At 41.7% G+C, this 24,110-nt stretch overlaps 1 protein-coding gene across 1 annotated transcript in view; it reads right to left on the minus strand.

Moving 5' to 3' along the window:
- Positions 1 to 24,110, minus strand: part of LOC128652303 (uncharacterized) — a 58,747-nt gene that overhangs the window by 27,790 nt on the left and 6,847 nt on the right. Inside the window, exons 4-7 of the mRNA XM_053705240.1 lie at positions 14,713 to 14,775; positions 3,450 to 3,694; positions 2,867 to 2,951; positions 2,736 to 2,763 (exon numbers count right to left, since the gene is read on the minus strand). Coding sequence (XP_053561215.1) covers positions 2,736 to 2,763; positions 2,867 to 2,951; positions 3,450 to 3,694; positions 14,713 to 14,775 — 421 coding nt within the window. The remainder of the gene's footprint in view (positions 1 to 2,735; positions 2,764 to 2,866; positions 2,952 to 3,449; positions 3,695 to 14,712; positions 14,776 to 24,110) is intronic.

Raw genomic sequence — 24,110 nt, forward strand, 5'->3', positions numbered from 1 at the left:
GCAAGCATTTGCTGGGCAATGGAAAGCACCAGTTTTTTGAGACATCATAAGGTAGCCAAAGCCTCAGCAACAGGACTCAACCAACTTGCACCGCAAACAGAAGCCAGTGCTCTTGCTAATAAAAACAAAGTATTAACCCCTTAACGACACACGTCGTATAGGGTACATCAGACACAAACTGGTCTTTAAAGACCAGTGACGTACCCTGTACGACGTTAGGGTTTTCAAGCGGCTGTAAGCGATACTGATTGCTTCCAGCCGCTTTCAAGGTATTGCCGTGATGCCTCCATATTGAAGCATCACTGTAATACCATTTCTTGCACACCGATGCAGAGAGAGACACTCTGTGGCCCTCTCTGCATCGGTCAGCAATGGTGCCGATCGTTGGTGGGTGGAGCAGCTGCAGGGAGGCCATCGCTGGGGAACTTCCTTTCCGGCCAGCAGTTCTGAGTCGGGTGCGAGCGGGAGCGCGTGTGGGAGGTGAGGGGTGCGTGCGCGCGATCTAGTCAGTAGCCACAATATAAAATAATAACAGTTTGGAGAGAGTGCTGGGAGAGGGTGGTGGGTGGCAGATCTGGGAGGGGGAAGGGTATGGAGGGGGGGCAGCTACACTACAGAAAAAGTAGTTTTTATATTTAAAAAGCCAATATTCAAAATGGTGGCAAATAGTTAATGGGGGGAGAGCTAGAGAGCTCTTTGGGGGGGATCAGGGAGGTTGGGGGCTAAGGGGGGATCCTTCACATCATAAATATATATTTTGTTTATTAAAAAAAATAAATAGCCTTTTATTTTAGTACTGGCAGACTTTCTGCCAGTACTTAAAATGGCGGGGACACTTGTGGGGTGGGGGAGGGAAGAGAGCTGTTTGGGAGGGATCAGGGGGTTGGATGTGTCAGGTGGGAGGCTGATCTCTACACTAAAGCCAAAATTAACCCTTCAAGCTCCCTAATTAACCCTGTCACTGCTGAGCATAATACAAGTGTGGTGCGCAGCCGCATTTAGCAGCCTTCTAATTACCAAAAAGCAATGCCAAAGCCATATATGTCTGCTATTTCTGAACAAAGGGGATCCCAGAGAAGCATTTACAACCATTTGTGCCATAATTGCACAAGTTGTTTGAAATTATTTCAGTGAGAAACCCAAAGTAAGTGAATTAGTGAACGATTTTTTTTTATTTGATCGAATTTGACGGTGAAATGGTGGCATTAAATATATCAAAATGGGCCTAGATCAATACTTTGGGTTGTCTACTACACTACCCTAAAGCTAAAATTAACCCTACAAGCTACCCAATTAACCCCTTCACTGCTGGGCCTAATACAAGTGTGGTGCGCAGCGACATTTAGCGGCCTTCTAATTACCAAAAAGTAATGCCACAGCCATAAATGGCTATTTCTGAACAAAGGGGATCCCAGAGAAGCATTTACAACCATTTGTGCCATAATTGCACAAGTTGTTTGTAAATAATTTCAGTGAGAAACCCAAAGTAAGTGAATTAGTGAACGATTTTTTTTATTTGATCGAATTTGACGGTGAAATGGTGGCATTAAATATATCAAAATGGGCCTAGATCAATACTTTGGGTTGTCTACTACACTACCCTAAAGCTAAAATTAACCCTACAAGCTACCCAATTAACCCCTTCACTGCTGGGCCTAATACAAGTGTGGTGCGCAGCGACATTTAGCGGCCTTCTAATTACCAAAAAGTAATGCCACAGCCATAAATGGCTGCTATTTCTGAACAAAGGGGATCCCAGATAAGCATTTACAACCATTTGTGCCATAACTGCACAAGTTGTTTGTAAATAATTTCAGTGAGAAACCTAAAGTTTGTGAAAAAGTGAACAATTTTTTTTTATTTGATCGCATTTGTCGGTGAAATGATGGCATGAAATATACCAAAATGAGCCTAGATCAATACTTTGGGTTGTCTACTAAAAAAAATATATACATGTAAAGGGATATTCAGGGATTCCTGACAGAAATCAGTGTTCCAATGTAACTAACTAATGTAGCTAATTTTGATTTGGAAACAGCAAAGTGCTACTTGTATTTATTGCCCTATAACTTGCAAAAAAAGCAAAGAACATGTAAACATTGGGTATTTCTAAACTGAGGACAAAATTTAGAAACTATTTAGCATGGGTGTTTTTTGGTGGTTGTAGATGTGTAACAGATTTTGGTGGTCAAAGTTAGAAAAAGTGTGTTTTTTTCCATTTTTTCCATCATATTTCTAAAAAAAATTATAGTAAATTATAAGATATGATGAAAATAATGGTATCTTTAGAAAGTCCATTTAATGGCGAGAAAAACGGTATATAATATATGTGGGTACAGTAAATGAGTAAGATGAAAATGAGAGCTAAACACAAACACCGCAGAAATGTAAAAATAGCCCTGGTCCTTAAGGGAAAGAAATTGAAAAATGGCCTTGTCCTTAAGGGGTTAAAGGGATACTAAACCCAATTTTTTTTTTCTTTCATGATTCAGTTAGAGCATGTAATTCTAAGCAACTTTCTAATTTACTCCTATTATCATATTTTCTTCGTTCTTCCATGGAATTTATATGTGCGTGTGTATTTATGTGTGTTTATATGTTGGAAAAATGGCGCCGATAGACTTGTACGACGCAGGGTTGCCACAAACCTTCAATATGAAAGAAAAAAAAATCCAATATCTACAAAGCGCAATAAAACAAGGTACGACTGCACAAGACTCACTCCCTTTGCTTACAGGCCGAGACAGTCAAATGCAACCAATGCTATGCAAATAAAGAACAGTCCCATCATTGTCATTTTATAAAAAGTCACTGTGACCAATTAAAATCAGAATATAAAAAATATCTGTGTTATAGATTTACTTACCTGGATTCCAGCCTTGACACATATTTCTCTGAGAAGACTAATTTTCTGTAGATTGTACATCTCCACAGCGTGGTCCACATTGTCACTTTACAAAAAGAAAGTAATGAAATGACTCTGAAACTGTATCATTCTCCCATGTTACTGGTCTCTGGACAATGATTTAGTGAGCTATGAAGTCTGTATATTCACATCATTAAAATACATTTCCCTAAATAACATTTAAAATGGACATTAAACACTAAATAGATTCATGCACTTCCCTCTAATAATACAAGTGCTATTTCTGCACCTACGTCACACTACATATGGAATGTTGCTGTACTGGGATGGAGTGAAAGCTAGATTTCAACATGGCGGAACACATAATTAGTGGGATTGTGTCCCTTTAATCTCACTCTATAAGGCAGCAACACGTTGATTAGTTATTTCATGTATACAACAATGTACTATAAAAATGCATAACAATAAATAGTTTGTTGTTTTTGATTTATATACAAAAAACAGGAATTGGATGTATACAAATGCACCATGGCCTTACAATTCCTACTTCGTTTATAGTTTCACGCCTCAAGATATCACTCACCACTCCAGAGTGTAATCATAGTAAGCTTTTGCTTCTGTACAAATGCTCTTCCAGAGCTCCTGAGGGGTGATACTGGCCCAGGCTGTGTTGTCGGTGCTGCTGAGGTTCCGGTTCTTGCGCTTTTTGTTCTTTTTCTTGGAGACCAGTTCATCAGCAGGGAGGTGAGCTACGGAGTTAGGGAAAGAGCTGAGGAAGCAGTTTAAGAAATGGCTGATTGCGGCAGATAAACCAGAAAGTTCTACGCCCTGGGGAGAGATTAGATAAAAAGTTATATCACTACACTGCTTTGCGGAAAAGATTTGGGTGTTAAAAAAAAAAACCCTGAGAAAAACAAAATGTAAAGAGACTATTACAAAAGAATAAATAAATATTTTACATCACTGTGTACCAAATTGTATTATTCCCAGAAGTTTTTTTATTAGTATACAAGTTCATAGAGCTTTACACGAATACAGATAAAAAAGAACATAAAATAGGGCAAAGCAGTAAAGTAATCTGCCTAAAAAAACCTCTAAGTGAAATAATGTGTGGTATATAGTATTGATTTTATTACTTTAGTTTTTATGCCCCAGGTTGTGAGCAAGAGGAACACAATTAGAAGATAGCATACAACTAAAAAAACTAAATTTATGCTTACCTGATAAATTTCTTTCCAGACATGGAGAGTCCACAACATCATTCCAATTACTAGTGGGATATTCACTCCTGGCCAGCAGGAGGAGGCAAAGAGCACCCCAGCAGAGCTGTTAAGTGTCACTTCCCTTACCCATAACCCCCAGTCATTCGGCCGAAGGGAAATGGAAAAAGATGATAACACAAAGGTGTAGAGGGGGCCTGAGGTTTAACAAAAAATACTGTCTATTTTAAGGGTGGGGTTGTGGACTCTCCATGTCCAGAAAGAAAGAAATTTATCAGGTAAGCATACATTTTGTTTTCTTTCCTAAGACATGGAGAGCCCACAACATCACTCCAATTACTCGTGGGAACCAATACCCAAGCTAGAGGACACAGAAGGAACAGGGAGGGAGACAGGCAGACCTAAACAGAAGGCACCACCGCTTGAAGAACCTTTCTCCCAAAAGAGACCTCAGCCGAGGCAAAAGTATCAAATTTGTAGAATTTGGAAAAAGTATGCAGAGAGGACCATGTTGCCGCCTTGCAAATTTGTTCCACAGAAGCTTAATTTTTGAAAGCCCAAGAAGAGGAGACAGCCCTAGTGGAATGAGCCGTAATTCTCTCAGGAGGCTGCTGTCCAGCAGTCTCATAAGCAAAACAAATCATACTTCTCAACCAGAGGGAAAGAGAAGTAGAAGTAACCTTCTGACCCTTCCGCTTTCCTGAGAAACAAACAAACAGGGAAGAACTGACGAAAATCTTTAGTAGTCTGTAGGTAAAATTTTACAGCACATACAACATCCAAGTTATGCAAAAGACGTTTCTTATGAGAAGAAGGATTAGGATAAAAAGAAGGAACAACAATTTCCTGATTAAGGTTTCAATCCAAAACCACCACCTCAGGGAGAAACCCCAATTTAGTACAAAGGACCGCTTAGCTGCATGAAAAATAAGATAAGGGGAATCACATTGCAGAGCCGAGAGTTCAGAAACTCTGCAAGCAGAGGAAATAGCAATAAAGGAACAAAACTCAACAAATATCTACAGAATGCATTGGCTTAAACGGAGCTTGCTGCAAAACTTTAAAGGGATAGGAAAGTCAAAATTAAACTTGCATGATTCAGATAGAGCATTTCATTTTAAGACACTTTTAAATTCACTTCTATTTTCAAATGTGCTTTGTTCTCTTAATATCCCTTGTTAAAAAATGAATACGCACATATCATACACTAGTGGGAGCTGCTGCTAATTGGTGCCTGCACACATTTGTCTCATGTTATTGGCTAAATAGAAGAGAATGAAGAAAATTTGATAATAGAATTAAATTGGAAAGTTGTTTAAAATTGTATGTTCTATCTGAATCATAAAAGAAAATGTTGGGGTTTACTATCCCTTTAAGAACTAGGTTAAGGCTCCAAGGAGGAGCAACAGGTTTAAACAAAGGCCTGATTCTGACCAAGGCCTGAGAAAATTATTGAACATTTGGCACTTCTGCCAGACGTTTGTGTAAAAGAATAGATAGTGTAGAAATCTGACCCTTCAGAGAACTGACTGACAAACCCTTCTCCAAACCTTCCTTGAGAAAAGCCAAAATTCTAGGAATCCTGACCCTGCTCCAAGAAAAGCCCTTTGATTCACACCAATATAGGTATTTGCGCCATACCTTATGGTAAATTTTACGAGTAACCGGTTTGCGAGCCTGAAGCATGGTATCAATGACTGACCCAGAAAATCCACGCTTAGCCAAAACTAAGCGTTCAATCTCCAAGCAGTCAGCTTCAGAGAAACTAGATTTTGATGGAGGAAAGCACCCCGAGTTAGAAGATCCTTCCTCAGAGGTAACCTCCAAGGAGGAAGAGATGACATCTTTACCAGGTCTGCAAACCAGATCCTGCGAGGCCATGCAGGCGCTATTAGAATTACAGACGCTCTCTCCTGCTTGATATGAGCAATGACTCTTGGAAGGAGAGCAAACTGAGGAAACAGGTATGATAGACCAAATCCCAAGGAACCGCCAGAGCATCTATCAAGGCGGTCTGAGGATCTCTTGACCTTGAACCGTACCTTGGAAGCTTGGAAATCGGACAAGACGCCATTAGATCCTACTCCAACACTGCCCACTTGAGGGTTATTCTGGAGAACACCTCTGGATGTAGAGCCCACTCCCCGGGATGAAAGGTCTGTCTGCTCAGAAAATACGCCTCCCAGTTGTCCACTCCTGGAATGTGAATAGCAGAGAGGAAGTCACTTCCTTCATAGCGAGGGAACTCAGAGTTCTTCACTGGTGGTTGATGTAAGCCACTGTGGTGATGTTGTCCAACTGGAATCTGATAAACCGGGCTAAAGACAACTGAGGCCAAGCTATCAAGGAACTGAAAATTGCTCTCAACTCTAAGATGTTTATGGGAAGAGAGGACTCCTTCCGAGTCCACAGGCCCTGAGTTTTTAACGAGCCCCAGACTGCTTCCCAGCCTAACAGGGTAGCGTCCGTAGTCACTATCACCCAGGGGGGTCTCCGGAAGAATGTGCCCTGTGAAAGATGATCCTGAGAAATCCACCACAAGAGAGTCTCTTGTTAGAGAATCCAGATCTATCCTCCGAGATAGATCTGAATGGTCTCTGTTTCGTTAACTGAGCATGCATAGTTGCAGAGCTCTCAGATGGAACCGAGCAAAAGGAATGATGTCCACGGAAGCGACCATCAGACCAATTACCTCCATGCATTGAGCCACTGATGGACTAACAGTAGACTGGAGAGAGAGACATGAATTGAGAAGTTTGGATTTTCTGACATCCGTCAGAAAAATCTTCATGGATAGGGAATCTATGATGGTCCCTAAGAAACACACCCTTGTAGTTGGAACAAGGGAACTCTTCTCCAGATTCACTTTCCACCCGTGGGAATGTAGAGAAGACAACAAGATCTCTGTATGGGAGTTTGCTAGTTGAAAAGATGACGCTTGAACCAAGATATCGTCCAGGTAAGGCGCCACCGCAATTCCCCGATACCTGACTACTGCCAAAAGAGCCCCCAGAACCTTTGTGAAAATTCTGGGAGCTGTGGCAAGGCCAAACGGAAGAGCAACAAATTGAAAGTGCTGGTGTAGAAGAGCGAATCTCAGGAACTGGTGATGATCCCTGTGAATAGGAACATGCAAATATGCGTCCTTTAGGTCTATGGTCATCATGAACTGACCCTCTTGGACCAAAGGAAGAATGGAACGAATGGTTTCCATCTTGAAGGACAGAACCCTGAGGAATTTGTTGAGAGATTTTAGGTCTAAAATGGGTCAAAAAGTTCAAATCTATTTGTGGATCCCAAAAAGGAGGGAATAGAATCCTCGACCCTGTTCCTTTACAGGAACTTGAACAATCGCCCCCAGGGAAGAGAGGTCCTAAACGCAGCTTAAAGGGACATTAAACCCAAACAAATTCTTTCATGATTCAGATAGAGGACACTATTTTTAAAAAGTTTCCAATTTACTTCTATTATCAATTTTTTTTTCATTCTCATGTTGGTAGCGTGCACATGCCTAAAGCACTTCACGACAGGAAATAGTGCTGCCATCTAGTGCTCCTGCTAATGTATAACATTGTTACAAAACTGCTGCTTTATAGTGCTGCAGACACGTGCACACTCTTGAGCTTACATTTCTGTTTTTCCACAAAGAATAACAAGAAAACTAAGAAAATTTGATAATAGAAGTAAATTAGAAAGTTGTTTAAAACGTTATGTTCTATCTAAATCATGAAAGAAAAAAATTGTGTTTTATGTCCCTTTAAGAAGGCCTCTCTTTTTACCTGATCTGCAAATAATCTTGAGAGGATGAATCTGCCCCTGGGAGGACAAGTCTTGAATCCTATTTTGTAACCCTGAGATACTATGTCCACAGCCCAAGGATCTGAAACATTGCATATCCAAGCTTGACAAAAAAAGGAAAGTCTGCCCCCCCCCCACTTAATCCACTACCGGACCGGGAGTGGTCCCTTCATGCTGATTTAACCTTGGATGAAGGCTTCTTTGACTGCTTCCCCTTATTCCAAGGCTGATTGAATCCCCAAGAGGACTTGGACTGCTCCGGCTTGAAGGAGGAAGAGGAGAATTTTTGTCCCTTCAAGTTACGAAAGGAACGAAAATTAGAATTTTGGCGACCCTAAGGTCTACTCTTCTTGTCCTGAGGTAGAAAGGACCCCTTTCCACCTGTAATCTCAGAAATGATCTCAGCTAGACCAGGACCAAAAAGGGCATTACCCTTATAAGGTAATGACAGGAGCTTTGATTTGGAAGTAACATCAGCTGACCAAGATTTTAGCCACAAAGCCCTACAGGCTAGAACAGCGAAGCTAGACATCTTAGCTCCCAGTCTAATTACTTGCATGTTGCCATCAGAGATAAAGGAATTAGCCAGCTTAAGGGGATTAATCCCATCTTGGATCTCTTCTAATGAAGTCTCCTCTTTTTGTCCCTTGCAAATGACTACTGTCATTTTAAGAAGGAAATTATTTCCTCAGAGCGCAAAAACGTTAAGTGTAAAATAAGAGAAAACAAAGTATGCACCTCTACACCTCAGTCAGCCTGAGGTGCCCTACCTGAACCTTCAAAAGTAATCCAAATATACGCAAAACTCCCCAGCAGATCGGTCAAACGAGCCGTCACAGAAGAGAGCTCACATAAGAATGACGCCGCTCCGCTCAGTATCTCAAGCAGAAGAGCGGGAAGTCACATGACCGGCAGAAAGAAAAACTGCGCAGGAGATTAAAAAGCGTGTCTCTTATAAACCCTCACAGTAAAACGGAATGAAAAAACAAAATTTATGCTTACCTTATTAATTTCTTTCTTTTGCGATGTACCGAGTCCACGGTTTCATCCTTACTTGTGGGATATTGTCCTTCCTAACAGGAAGTAGCAAAGAGAGCACCACAGCAGAGCTGTCTATATACCTCCCCCCTTAACTCCACCCCCCAGTCATTCGACCGAAGGCTAAGGAAGAAAAGGAAAAACTATAAGGTGCAGAGGTGACAGTATTTTTTATGTAAACTTCAATCTGTCTTGATAGACAGGGCGGGCCGTGGACTCAGCACATCGCAAAAGAAAGAAATTTATCAGGTAAGCATAAATTTTGTTTTCTTTTGAAAGATGTACGGAGTCGGCGGTTTCATCCTTACTTGTGGGAAACCAATACCAAAGCTTTAGGACACGGATGAAGGGAGGGACAAGACAGGAACCTAAACAGAAGGCACCACTGCTTGCAAAACCTTTCTCCCAAAAATAGCCTCTGAAGAAGAAAAAGTATCAAATTTGTAAAATTTGGAAAAGGTATGAAGCGAAGACCAAGTCGCAGCCTTACAAATCTGTTCAACAGAAGCATCATTTTTAAAAGCCCATGTGGAAGCCACCGCTCTAGTGGAGTGAGCTGTAATTCTTTCAGGAGGCTGCTGTCCAGCAGTCTCATAAGCCAAACGGATGATGCATTTCAGCCAAAAGGAAAGAGAGGTAGCCGTAGCCTTTTGACCTCTGCGCTTTCCAGTATAGACAACAAACAAAGAAGATGATTGGCAAAAATCTTTGGTTGCCTGCAAATAAAACTTCAAAGCACGAACCACGTCTAAGTTGTGCAACAGACGTTCCTTCTTGATTGAAGATAAAATAAAAACTAATAGTTTAACACCTCTTCTCTTTACCCTTCCAGCTTAGAGCCAGCAAAGAGAATGACTGGGGGGTGGATTTAAGGGGGGAGCTATATAGACAGCTCTGCTGTGGTGCTCTCTTTGCTACTTCCTGTTAGGAAGGACAATATCCCACAAGTAAGGATGAAACCATGGACTCAGTACATCTTGCAAAAGAAAGAGGTCTTAAACATCCGAAATCCCCAAAAATAATATACCCAATATCTAAGAACGTTTCTTTGACTGCTTCCAGCTAATAAAATAAACATATCTTTAAGCCCCAGAGGTACCATCCCATAAACAGTAAGGGAAGTTATTAACGCAATACTCTCCACACATATGAAAGTGGCTGCACACTGCCCTAAAGTAAATCCTACATAAAGGATTAATTATGTCCCAAAAGAAATAACGCAGAAATAACTTTTTCCCAAATGCAATCCTCCCATACCTAGAAGACAAAAGCATTTACCTGCAAATCCAGCTGTCGGGCAGGAAGACAGCTCACAAGGTGTGAAAGGACACATTCTCCTATCAGAGATCTGTAGAAAAAGAAAGAACAGAGTAACTAACTCTGGCTTTCTATAATTAGGGTAGCAATTATGTCAGAAAACAAAGCAAGGACAACCTCACCACCTTCTAACTGCTAAAAGCCACCACTAATCTTACTAAAGAGATTGACGTTGACACAGCTAAACCTCAATCCTTGCTTGTAGGGAAAAGTACCTATACAAGGATTAAATATCTTCAGACACAAACTTTGCACATCCTCCCTTGACAGAAGCAAAGAGAATGACTGGGGTTATGAGTAAGGGAAGTGACACTTAACAGCTCTGCTGGGGTGCTCTTTGCCTCCTCCTGCTGGCCAGGAGTGAATATCTCACTAGTAATTGGAATGATGTTGTGGACTCTCCATGTCTTAGGAAAGAAAAGAATGCACTTGCCTGTGTTTTAGATTAATGGTTACTGCTTTAAAAAAAAAAAAAAAAAAAAGAGTATCAACAATAGTAGTGTATTACAACTTGTATAACCACATTCATACTAAATCTTTAATTTATACAAAAAAACATTTATACCAGCAACGTTTGCTATTAAAACACTTAAACCTGAATAATCCCCAAAAATGATGACTATATCAGTAAATAGATAATGTGACTACTACAGCAGACAGAAGAATAAATATTGGCTTGGCTCCTTCAATCCGGGAGCCACTTTAATTATAATATTACAGTAAACATCTGAACTGCAGAGTATCAACAGCGCAAATATCGATATGAGTTAAACCATGGGATTCAGGTAAGCAAATAAAAAACTGGAGAGACAAGGCTTCTCCTATTGACCCCTGATGTGCGTTTTACAAGAATGCTTCCTCAGAGGGGGTCAATAAGAGAAGACCCCTCTGAGGAAGCGTTCTTGTGAAAGTTTTTTTGTATAAAATAAAGATTTAGTATGAATGTGGTTATACAAGTTGTAATACACAGCTAATGTTGGTATTCTTTTAAAGCAGTAACCCATTAATCTAAAACATAGGGAAGAGCAATCTTTTTTTAGTTGTATGCTTATTTACAATTATCTTATAACTTTACAAGAATACAACACATTACTACTAAAAGTACTCTGTATAAACTAGATCAGTTATGGGCAACTAGTATTACTCAATGGGCTATATATACACTGCCCCAAATGTTCACAAAAGGCCATACTATATATCTGACTAAAGGCAAAAGTATTTACATGCATTGTCTATGTGTGAGAGAGAACTGGTGTTTTGTGTAGGTGGCATTCCTTCCTGTGTTAAAAGAAAGGCTGCATGGGAAGCCTCAGAGGTTCGCATGAGGCTCCTGGGACCGTCAGTTGCCAAGGGTGACAAACATGTCTCATAAAAGTAGGTTTTGTGTGCCCTGGTCTGACTAGAACATGTGCTTTACAATCCTATTGTAGTTGAACTAAAGAAACATGAAAATGACCTTTATACCATTAATAGGGTCATAGTACAAGAGGCATTATAATTTGGTCTCTGTAGCATCTGTTTATCATGTTTTTTCTGTGATAATATGGGTGTCTTTGGCAGGAATCCAATGCAGCATGAACAATTTGAAATTATTGTGCTGTATCCTTTATGAACAGTTAGGTAGTTTACCCAAATGCACAGAGAAACATTACTTTTAAAAAATAATTTTCCATTAACAATTTAATGCAAAAGGTACTTTATTTTAAACAACTTTCTAATTTACATCTATTGTCAAAATGTTCTTTGTTCTTAGTATCCTTTGTTGAAAAGCATACCTAGCTAGGCTATAGAACACAATGGCACTACTGGGAACTAGCTGGTGATTAGTGGCTGCACATATATGCCTCTTGTCATTGACTCACGCATGTTCAGCTAGCTTTCAGTAGTGCTTTGCTGCTCTTTCAACAATGGATAACAAGAGAATGAAGCATATTTGATAACACAAGTAAATTGGAAAGTTGTTTAAAATTGTATGTTCTATTTGAATTATGAAAGAAATGCATGTCCCTTTAAATGCAAGGAAATTAATAAGCTATATTGTCCAACAGATGTGGTGAATGCTCCACAGTGTAGTAAAAATGCGTAAATTCAAATGCTGAGATGATCATGAATAGTATTTCCCACATTATACGCAGACGTTTTTACTCCTGACTTATTTCTAAGAACAACAAGATTAAAAGTCTGTACAAATGAGAATGTTTTCTATGTAAGAATCTTTCATTTTTCTGTGTTCTAATATTTGTAAAGATCTGCTACATAGGCAATTAGGAGAGGTAAGAATTAAAATAATATCAACATATGTTTTGTGTTCAGATTGCGCAACCAACACCCACGTTTAGATCACCCGGAAGACTTCAATTTAAAAACATTTGCAAGTTGTAAACAATTAGGAACAGTTTTACGCCTCTAGTACTCCTTGCTACTGAAAGGATTAGAATAAAATGTACATTGAAGTTAATTCAAGTAAAAACATATACACACACACACACACACACACACACAAACAAAAGCTTAGTAATATTGGTACAAAATAAATACAAATATTAACAAATGATTTTGTTCCCCAAATTACTGTACACCCTACAGATGCTCCCGGAGCTTCTACACAAGCAGGACCTAAAAATACTAAATAGAGACATTATGCACTTTGTAAGGAGGGGGAAAAAGCACAGACTAAGCTATCAGAAATTGACAGGCAGACCGGAGATGGGAGGTTTGGGACTGCCGAATATTGAGTTCTACAACTGGGTAGCAGGGGTCAAATATGTAATGGACTGGCTGACGGATAGGGAACACTTCACTAATGGCAAACTAGAGACAGCTCACATCAAACCGTGGTCACTCAAGATGTTACCACACATGACTCGCACTCTATTCTTGGAGGGGAAACATTATTCAGTGGCCCGATAAAGGCGTGGAGAAAGGTTTGTAGGGCCTTAGAAGTCTCACCAAATCACACTATCTTCCTGCCACTGAGGGGCAATCCAGATTTCCCAGCAGGATTCACTACGAAACCCTTTAAACAATGGGACACATGGGGAGTGACAAGCATTAAACAAATTCTCACAATAGAGGGCACAGCAGTTCGCACATTTGCAGAACTGCAAAGAGAGTATGGTATCCCTAATAAGCACCATTTTGCGTATCTACAGGTGAGGCATTACGTACAAACCCTATTGAGATCAGGGAAATTGCCAGACACTAATTGTGACATATATCAATTACTAACTCTGACAAGGGGGGGACAGACCTCTATATCATACACCTATAAAACTTTGCAAAAACGACCGAACAAAGCTAACTTAACACACATTACGAAAACATGGACTGAACTACTGGGGCAGGATGTCCCAGACAGCTGTATTGAACAAAGCTTTGTAAAAGTAAGAGAAGCCACCCTGTCAAATGAGATAAGAGAATCACACACCAAACTGATCCACAATGCATATATTACGCCAAAACTATTTCTCAAGTGGAAATATGACACAACAGGTCTGTGCCCAAAATGCTCCAATGACAACCCAAACATCATACATATGATATGGCAATGTCCACAACTTACAAAATTGTGGGGCATGACGCAGAGGTGGTTGGAGAGACATACTGGGGAAAGAATCAGATTTACACCCAAAATGGTGATATTCTTATATACACAGACAGGACATAAAAAACACGGGGCGTACATATACAATGTTATACTGCATGCTAGGAGACTTATTCTACAACAGTGGCTGGCTCAGGCCCCCCGCACTTAGCACAACTCAAAGAAGCCTTAAGACGACAGATGACTTATGAACAAATAGACACTCAGGGAGACATAACACGGAGAACGAAGAAGTTTATGACTAAATGGGAACCATTCATTAGATCACTAGATATTCACCACCAAAGACAAATCATTTACCGGTTCAAAGACTCGGACTATATACTAAATGCACAAATGAGGGGACAATGGAATATCTTTGCCCAGAGAGGGGGAGAACAGTTGACATAGGGCCCAGTTCTGAGAGGGAAGTTCCTCTGGGCGGCACCCGGGGGAGAGCTGATGAATTAGAAGCTGAGAAATAGATAAATCAGTGAGGCTGAGATTGATGACAATAGGAGTAGATTATTATCCAGATGCTACTCAGTGTAAACATAACATACATGGTAGGAGATGAGGGAGAGTGGAACAGGAAAGGTTCGAGTGAAGATATGGAGGTTGTGGAGAGGGGATTGAAAAAGTAAAATCCATTGTGGTGGAGGGGACGAGTCATGTTCACATATTGTATTTCAATGTTTTTCTGTATCTTGTTATTTGTTGATTTGTCGCTGTAAGCCACACTGGTATAAATAAAGTATTTTAAAAAAACAAACAAAAAAAAAACAAAAAAAAAAACAAATATTAACAACAACAAAATCTGATCTAAATAAAAAACCGTAAATGCTGTGGCATGTGCCAGATAAACTCCAGTTCATGCTTTGCCATCTTACCTGGAGGTAGGTCTTGAAAATATGTTTAGCAGATCTAGTAATCAGCTCACTAATTAAAATTTTCTAGAAAAAAAAGAAGGCAAATGTAAAATTACATAATTTTGTCTTCACATTTAATATTTCATTACACCCTGGCTATATTATGTCCAATATATAATGATAAAGTATCTTTAGTCTGAATGATTGTGATAACAGAATTTATGTTTACCTGATAAATTACTTTCTCCAACGGTGTGTCCGGTCCACGGCGTCATCCTTACTTGTGGGATATTCTCTTCCCCAACAGGAAATGGCAAAGAGCCCAGCAAAGCTGGTCACATGATCCCTCCTAGGCTCCGCCTTCCCCAGTCATTCGACCGACGTAAAGGAGGAATATTTGCATAGGAGAAATCATATGATACCGTGGTGACTGTAGTTAAAGAAAATAAATTATCAGACCTGATTAAAAAACCAGGGCGGGCCGTGGTCCGGACACACCGTTGGAGAAAGTAATTTATCAGGTAAACATAAATTCTGTTTTCTCCAACATAGGTGTGTCCGGTCCACGGCGTCATCCTTACTTGTGGGAACCAATACCAAAGCTTTAGGACACGGATGAAGGGAGGGAGCAAATCAGGTCACCTAGATGGAAGGCACCACGGCTTGCAAAACCTTTCTCCCAAAAATAGCCTCAGAAGAAGCAAAAGTATCAAATTTGTAAAATTTAGTAAAAGTGTGCAGTGAAGACCAAGTCGCTGCCTTACATATCTGATCAACAGAAGCCTCGTTCTTGAAGGCCCATGTGGAAGCCACAGCCCTAGTGGAATGAGCTGTGATTCTTTCAGGAGGCTGCCGTCCGGCAGTCTCGTAAGCCAATCTGATGATGCTTTTAATCCAAAAAGAGAGAGAGGTAGAAGTTGCTTTTTGACCTCTCCTTTTACCAGAATAAACAACAAACAAGGAAGATGTTTGTCTAAAATCCTTTGTAGCATCTAAATAGAATTTTAGAGCACGAACTACATCCAAATTGTGCAACAAACGTTCCTTCTTTGAAACTGGATTCGGACACAAAGAAGGCACGACTATCTCCTGGTTAATGTTTTTGTTAGAAACAACTTTCGGAAGAAAACCAGGTTTAGTACGCAGAACCACCTTATCTGCATGGAACACCAGATAAGGAGGAGAACACTGCAGAGCAGATAATTCTGAAACTCTTCTAGCAGAAGAAATTGCAACCAAAAACAAAACTTTCCAAGATAATAACTTAATATCAACGGAATGTAAGGGTTCAAACGGAACCCCCTGAAGAACTGAAAGAACTAAATTGAGACTCCAAGGAGGAGTCAAAGGTTTGTAAACAGGCTTGATTCTAACCAGAGCCTGAACAAAGGCTTGAACATCTGGCACAGCTGCCAGCTTTTTGTGAAGTAACACAGACAAGGCAGAAATCTGTCCTATCAAAGAACTTGCAGATAATCCTTTCTCCAAACCTTCTTGAAGAAAGGATAGAATCTTAGGAATTTTTATCTTGTCCCAAGGGAATCCTTTAGATTCACACCAATAGATATATTTTTTCCATATTTTGTGGTAGATTTTTCTAGTTACAGGCTTTCTGGCCTGAACAAGAGTATCAATGACAGAATCTGAGAACCCTCGCTTTGATAAGATCAAGCGTTCAATCTCCAAGCAGTCAGTTGGAGTGAGACCAGATTCAGATGTTCGAACGGACCTTGAACAAGAAGGTCTCGTCTCAAAGGTAGCTTCCATGGTGGAGCCGATGACATATTCACCAGGTCTGCATACCAAGTCCTGCGTGGCCACGCAGGAGCTATCAAGATCACCGATGCCCTCTCCTGATTGATCCTGGCTACCAGCCTGGGGATGAGAGGAAACGGCGGGAATACATAAGCTAGTTTGAAGGTCCAAGGTGCTACTAGTGCATCTACTAGAGTCGCCTTGGGATCCCTGGATCTGGACCCGTAGCAAGGAACCTTGAAGTTCTGACGAGAGGCCATCAGATCCATGTCTGGAATGCCCCACAATTGAGTGATTTGGGCAAAGATTTCCGGATGGAGTTTCCACTCCCCCGGATGAAATGTCTGACGACTCAGAAAATCCGCTTCCCAGTTTTCCACTCCTGGAATGTGGATTGCAGACAAGTGGCAGGAGTGAGTCTCCGCCCATTGAATGATTTTGGTCACTTCTTCCATCGCCAGGGAACTCCTTGTTCCCCCCTGATGGTTGATGTACGCAACAGTCGTCATGTTGTCTGATTGAAACCGTATGAACTTGGTCTTTACTAGCTGAGGCCAAGCCTTGAGAGCATTGAATATCGCTCTCAGTTCCAGAATATTTATCGGGAGAATAGATTCTTCCCGAGACCAAAGACCCTGCGCTTTCAGGGGTCCCCAGACCGCGCCCCAGCCCACCAGACTGGCGTCGGTCGTGACAATGACCCACTCTGGTCTGCGGAAGCTCATCCCCTGTGACAGGTTGTCCAGGGACAGCCACCAACTGAGTGAATCTCTGGTCCTCTGATCTACTTGTATCGTCGGAGACAAGTCTGTATAGTCCCCATTCCACTGACTGAGCATGCACAGTTGTAATGGTCTTAGATGAATTCGCGCAAAAGGAACTATGTCCATTGCCGCTACCATCAAACCTATTACTTCCATGCACTGCGCTATGGAAGGAAGAGGAACAGAATGAAGTATTTGACAAGAGTTTAGAAGTTTTGATTTTCTGGCCTCTGTCAGAAAAATCCTCATTTCTAAGGAGTCTATTATTGTTACCAAGAAGGGAACCCTTGTTGACAGAGATAGAGAACTTTTTTCTACGTTCACTTTCCACCCGTGAGATCTGAGAAAGGCCAGGACAATGTCCGTGTGAGCCTTTGCTTGTGGAAGGGACGACGCTTGAATCAGTATGTCGTCCAAGTAAGGTACTACTGCAATGCCCCTTGGTCTTAGCACCGCTAGAAGGGACCCTAGTACCTTCGTGAAAATTCTTGGAGCAGTGGCTAATCCGAACGGGAGTGCCACAAACTGGTAATGCTTGTCCAGAAATGCGAACCTTAGGAACCGATGATGTTCCTTGTGGATAGGAATATGTAGATACGCATCCTTTAAATCCACCGTGGTCATGAATTGGCCCTCCTGGATGGAAGGAAGAATTGTTCGAATGGTTTCCATTTTGAACGATGGAACCTTGAGAAACTTGTTTAGGATCTTGAGATCTAAGATTGGTCTGAATGTTCCCTCTTTTTTGGGAACTACGAACAGATTGGAGTAGAACCCCATCCCTAGTTCTCCTAATGGAACAGGATGAATCACTCCCATTTTTAACAGGTCTTCTACACAATGTAAGAATGCCTGTCTTTTTATGTGGTCTGAAGACAATTGAGACCTGTGGAACCTCCCCCTTGGGGGAAGCCCCTTGAATTCCAGAAGATAACCTTGGGAGACTATTTCTAGCGCCCAAGGATCCAGAACATCTCTTGCCCAAGCCTGAGCGAAGAGAGAGAGTCTGCCCCCCACCAGATCCGGTCCCGGATCGGGGGCCAACATCTCATGCTGTCTTGGTAGCAGTGGCAGGTTTCTTGGCCTGCTTACCTTTGTTCCAGCCTTGCATTGGCCTCCAGGCTGGCTTGGCTTGAGAAGTATTACCCTCTTGCTTAGAGGACGTAGCACTTGGGGCTGGTCCGTTTCTGCGAAAGGGACGAAAATTAGGTTTATTTTTGGCCTTGAAAGACCTATCCTGAGGAAGGGCGTGGCCCTTGCCCCCAGTGATATCGGAAATAATCTCTTTCAAGTCAGGGCCAAACAGCGTTTTCCCCTTGAAAGGAATGTTAAGCAATTTGTTCTTGGAAGACGCATCCGCTGACCAAGATTTTAGCCAAAGCGCTCTGCGCGCCACAATAGCAAAACCAGAATTTTTCGCCGCTAACCTAGCCAATTGCAAAGTGGCGTCTAGGGTGAAAGAATTAGCCAATTTGAGAGCATGAATTCTGTCCATAATCTCCTCATAAGAAGAATCTTTATTGAGCGCCTTTTCTAGTTCATCGAACCAGAAACACGCTGCTGTAGTGACAGGAACAATGCATGAAATTGGTTGTAGAAGGTAACCTTGCTGAACAAACATCTTTATAAGCAAACCCTCTAATTTTTTATCCATAGGATCTTTGAAAGCACAACTATCTTCTATGGGTATAGTGGTGCGTTTGTTTAGAGTAGAAACCGCCCCCTCGACCTTGGGGACTGTCTGCCATAAGTCCTTTCTGGGGTCGACCATAGGAAACAATTTCTTAAATATGGGGGGAGGGACGAAAGGTATACCGGGCCTTTCCCATTCCTTATTTACAATGTCCGCCACCCGCTTGGGTATAGGGAAAGCTTCGGGGGGCCCCGGGACCTCTAGGAACTTGTCCATTTTACATAATTTCTCTGGAATGACCAAATTCTCACAATCATCCAGAGTAGATAACACCTCCTTAAGCAGAGCGCGGAGATGTTCCAATTTAAATTTAAATGTAATCACATCAGGTTCAGCTTGTTGAGAAATTTTCCCTGAATCTGAAATTTCTCCCTCAGACAAAACCTCCCTGGCCCCCTCAGACTGGTGTAGGGGCACTTCAGAACCAATATCATCAGCGTCCTCATGCTCTTCAGTATTTTCTAAAACAGAGCAGTCGCGCTTTCGCTGATAAGTGGGCATTTTGGCTAAAATGTTTTTGATAGAATTATCCATTACAGCCGTTAATTGTTGCATAGTAAGGAGTATTGGCGCACTAGATGTACTAGGGGCCTCCTGTGTGGGCAAGACTGGTGTAGACGAAGGAGGGGGATGATGCAGTACCATGCTTACTCCCCTCACTTGAGGAATCATCTTGGGCATCATTTTCTCTAAATTTTGTGTCACATAAATCACATCTATTTAAATGAGAAGGAACCTTGGCTTCCCCACATACAGAACACAGTCTATCTGGTAGTTCAGACATGTTAAACAGGCATAAACTTGATAACAAAGTACAAAAAACGTTTTAAAATAAAACCGTTACTGTCACTTTAAATTTTAAACTGAACACACTTTATTACTGCAAATGTGAAAAAGTATGAAGGAATTGTTCAAAATTCACCAAAATTTCACCACAGTGTCTTAAAGCCTTAAAAGTATTGCACACCAAATTTGGAAGCTTTAACCCTTAAAATAACGGAACCGGAGCCGTTTTTATATTTAACCCCTTTACAGTCCCTGGTATCTGCTTTGCTGAGACCCAACCAAGCCCAAAGGGGAATACGATACCAAATGACGCCTTCAGAAAGTCTTTTCTATGTATCAGAGCTCCTCACACATGCATCTGCATGTCATGCTTCCCAAAAACAAGTGCGCAATAGAGGCGCGAAAATGAGACTCTGCCTATGATTAGGGAAAGCCCCTAGAGAATAAGGTGTCCAATACAGTGCCTGCCGGTTATTTTACATAATTCCCAAGATTAAAATAATTCCTCAAGGCTATGAAGTATAAAATATGCTTATATATAACTCGTTTTAGCCCAGAAAATGTCTACAGTCTTAAAAGCCCTTGTGAAGCCCTTTTTTTCTTTATGTAATAAAAATGGCTTACCGGATCCCATAGGGAAAATGACAGCTTCCAGCATTACATCGTCTTGTTAGAAATGTGTCATACCTCAAGCAGCAAAAGTCTGCTCACTGTTTCCCCCAACTGAAGTTAATTCCTCTCAACAGTCCTGTGTGGAAACAGCCATCGATTTTAGTAACGGTTGCTAAAATCATTTTCCTCTTACAAACAGCAATCTTCATCTCTTTTCTGTTTCAGAGTAAATAGTACATACCAGCACTATTTTAAAATAACAAACTCTTGATTGAATAATAAAAACTACAGTTAAACACCAAAAAACTCTAAGCCATCTCCGTGGAGATGTTGCCTGTACAACGGCAAAGAGAATGACTGGGGAAGGCGGAGCCTAGGAGGGATCATGTGACCAGCTTTGCTGGGCTCTTTGCCATTTCCTGTTGGGGAAGAGAATATCCCACAAGTAAGGATGACGCCGTGGACCGGACACACCTATGTTGGAGAAAACATAATTTATGCTTACCTGATAAATTCCTTTCTTCTGTTGTGTGATCAGTCCACGGGTCATCATTACTTCTGGGATATTATCTGCTCCCCTACAGGAAGTGCAAGAGGATTCACCCAGCAGAGTTGCTATATAGCTCCTCCCCTCTACGTCACCTCCAGTCATTCGACCAAAGACCAACGAGAAAGGAGAAGCCAAGGGTGTAGTGGTGACTGAATTATAATTTAAAAAATATTTACCTGCCTTAAAAAAAAAACAGGGCGGGCCGTGGACTGATCACACAACAGAAGAAAGGAATTTATCAGGTAAGCATAAATTATGTTTTCTTCTGTTATGTGTGATCAGTCCACGGGTCATCATTACTTCTGGGATACCAATACCAAAGCAAAAGTACACGGATGACGGGAGGGATAGGCAGGCTCATTATACAGAAGGAACCACTGCCTGAAGAACCTTTCTCCCAAAAATAGCCTCCGAAGAAGCAAAAGTGTCAAATTTGTAAAATTTGGAAAAAGTATGAAGCGAAGACCAAGTTGCAGCCTTGCAAATCTGTTCAACAGAGGCCTCATTCTTAAAGGCCCAAGTGGAAGCCACAGCTCTAGTGGAATGAGCTGTAATTCTTTCAGGAGGCTGCTGTCCAGCAGTCTCATAGGCTAAACGTATTATGCTACGAAGCCAAAAAGAGAGAGAGGTAGCAGAAGCTTTTTGACCTCTCCTCTGTCCAGAATAAACGACAAACAGGGAAGAAGTTTGGCGAAAATCTTTAGTTGCCTGCAAGTAGAACTTGAGGGCACGAACTACATCCAGATTGTGTAGAAGACGTTCCTTCTTTGAAGAAGGATTTGGACACAAGGATGGAACAACAATCTCTTGATTGATATTCCTGTTAGAGACAACCTTAGGTAAGAACCCAGGTTTAGTACGCAGAACTACCTTGTCTGAGTGAAAGATCAGATAAGGAGAATCACAATGTAGGGCTGATAACTCAGAGACTCTTCGAGCCGAGGAAATAGCCATTAAAAATAGAACTTTCCAAGATAACAATTTTATATCAATGGAATGAAGGGGTTCAAACGGAACACCCTGTAAAACGTTAAGAACTAAGTTTAAACTCCATGGCGGAGCAACAGTTTTAAACACAGGCTTGATCCTAGCTAAAGCCTGACAAAAGGCCTGGATGTCTGAATTTTCTGACAGACGCCTGTGCAACAAGATGGACAGAGCTGAGATCTGTCCCCTTAATGAGCTAGCCGATAAACCCTTTTCTAAACCTTCTTGTAGAAAAGACAATATCCTAGGAATCCTAACCTTACTCCAGGAGTAATCTTTGGATTCACACCAGTATAGGTATTTACGCCATATTTTATGGTAAATCTTTCTGGTAACAGGCTTCCTAGCCTGTATCAGGGTGTCAATAACCGACTCAGAAAAACCACGTTTTGATAAAATCAAGCGTTCAATTTCCAAGCAGTCAGCTTCAGAGAAGTTAGACTTTGATGTTTGAATGGACCCTGAATCAGAAGGTCCTGTCTTAGAGGTAGAGACCAAGGCGGACAGGATGACATGTCCACTAGATCTGCATACCAAGTCCTGCGCGGCCATGCAGGCGCTATTAGAATCACTGATGCTCTCTCCTGTTTGATTTTGGCAATCAATCGAGGAAGCAGCGGGAAGGGTGGAAACACATAAGCCATCCTGAAGTTCCAAGGTGCTGTCAAAGCATCTATCAGAACCGCTCCCGGATCCCTGGATCTGGATCCGTAGCGAGGAAGTTTGGCGTTCTGGCGAGACGCCATGAGATCTATCTCTGGTTTGCCCCAACGTCGAAGTATTTGGGCAAAGACCTCCGGATGAAGTTCCCACTCCCCCGGATGAAGAGTCTGGCGACTCAAGAAATCCGCCTCCCAGTTCTCCACTCCCGGGATGTGGATTGCTGATAGGTGGCAAGAGTGAGACTCTGCCCAGCGAATTATCTTTGATACTTCTATCATTGCTAGGGAGCTTCTTGTCCCTCCCTGATGGTTGATGTAAGCTACAGTCGTGATGTTGTCCGACTGAAACCTGATGAACCCCCGAGTCTTTAACTGGGGCCAAGCTAGAAGGGCATTGAGAACTGCTCTCAATTCCAGAATGTTTATTGGCAGGAGACTTTCCTCCTGACTCCATTGTCCCTGAGCCTTCAGAGAATTCCAGACAGCGCCCCAACCTAGAAGGCTGGCGTCTGTTGTTACAATTGTCCAGTCCGGCCTGCTGAACGGCATCCCCCTGGACAGATGTGGCCGAGAAAGCCACCATAGAAGAGAGTTTCTGGTCTCTTGATCCAGATTCAGAGTGGGGGACAAATCTGAGTAATCCCCATTCCACTGACTCAGCATGCACAATTGCAGCGGTCTGAGATGTAGGCGTGCAAAGGGTACTATGTCCATTGCTGCTACCATTAAGCCGATCACCTCCATGCATTGAGCTACTGACGGGAGTTGAATGGAATGAAGGACACGGCATGCATTTAGAAGCTTTGTTAATCTGTCTTCGGTCAGATAAATCTTCATTTCTACAGAATCTATAAGAGTTCCCAAGAATGGAACTCTTGTGAGAGGCAAGAGAGAACTCTTCTTTTCGTTCACTTTCCATCCATGCGACCTTAGAAATGCCAGAACTAACTCTGTATGAGACTTGGCAGTTTGAAAGCTTGAAGCTTGTATCAGAATGTCGTCTAGGTACGGAGCTACCGAAATTCCTCGCGGTCTCAGAACCGCTAGAAGGGCACCCAGAACCTTTGTGAAGATTCTTGGAGCCGTAGCCAATCCGAATGGAAGGGCTACAAACTGGTAATGCCTGTCTAAGAAGGCAAACCTTAGATACCGGTAATGATCTTTGTGAATCGGTATGTGAAGGTAAGCATCCTTTAAATCCACTGTGGTCATGTACTGACCCTTTTGGATCATGGGTAAAATTGTCCGAATAGTTTCCATTTTGAACGATGGAACTCTTAGGAATTTGTTTAGGATCTTTAAATCCAAGATTGGCCTGAAAGTTCCCTCTTTTTTGGGAACCACAAACAGGTTTGAGTAAAACCCTTGTCCTTGTTCCGACCGCGGAACCGGATGGATCACTCCCATTAATAATAGATCTTGTACACAGCGTAGAAACGCGTCTTTCTTTATTTGGTTTGTTGACAACCTTGACAGATGAAATCTCCCTCTTGGGGGAGATAATTTGAAGTCTAGAAGGTATCCCTGAGATATGATCTCTAGCGCCCAGGGATCCTGGACATCTCTTGCCCAAGCCTGGGCGAAGAGAGAGAGTCTGCCCCCCACTAGAC

This window comes from Bombina bombina, chromosome 3 (genome assembly GCF_027579735.1).
Source record: "Bombina bombina isolate aBomBom1 chromosome 3, aBomBom1.pri, whole genome shotgun sequence".
NCBI lineage: Eukaryota > Metazoa > Chordata > Amphibia > Anura > Bombinatoridae > Bombina > Bombina bombina.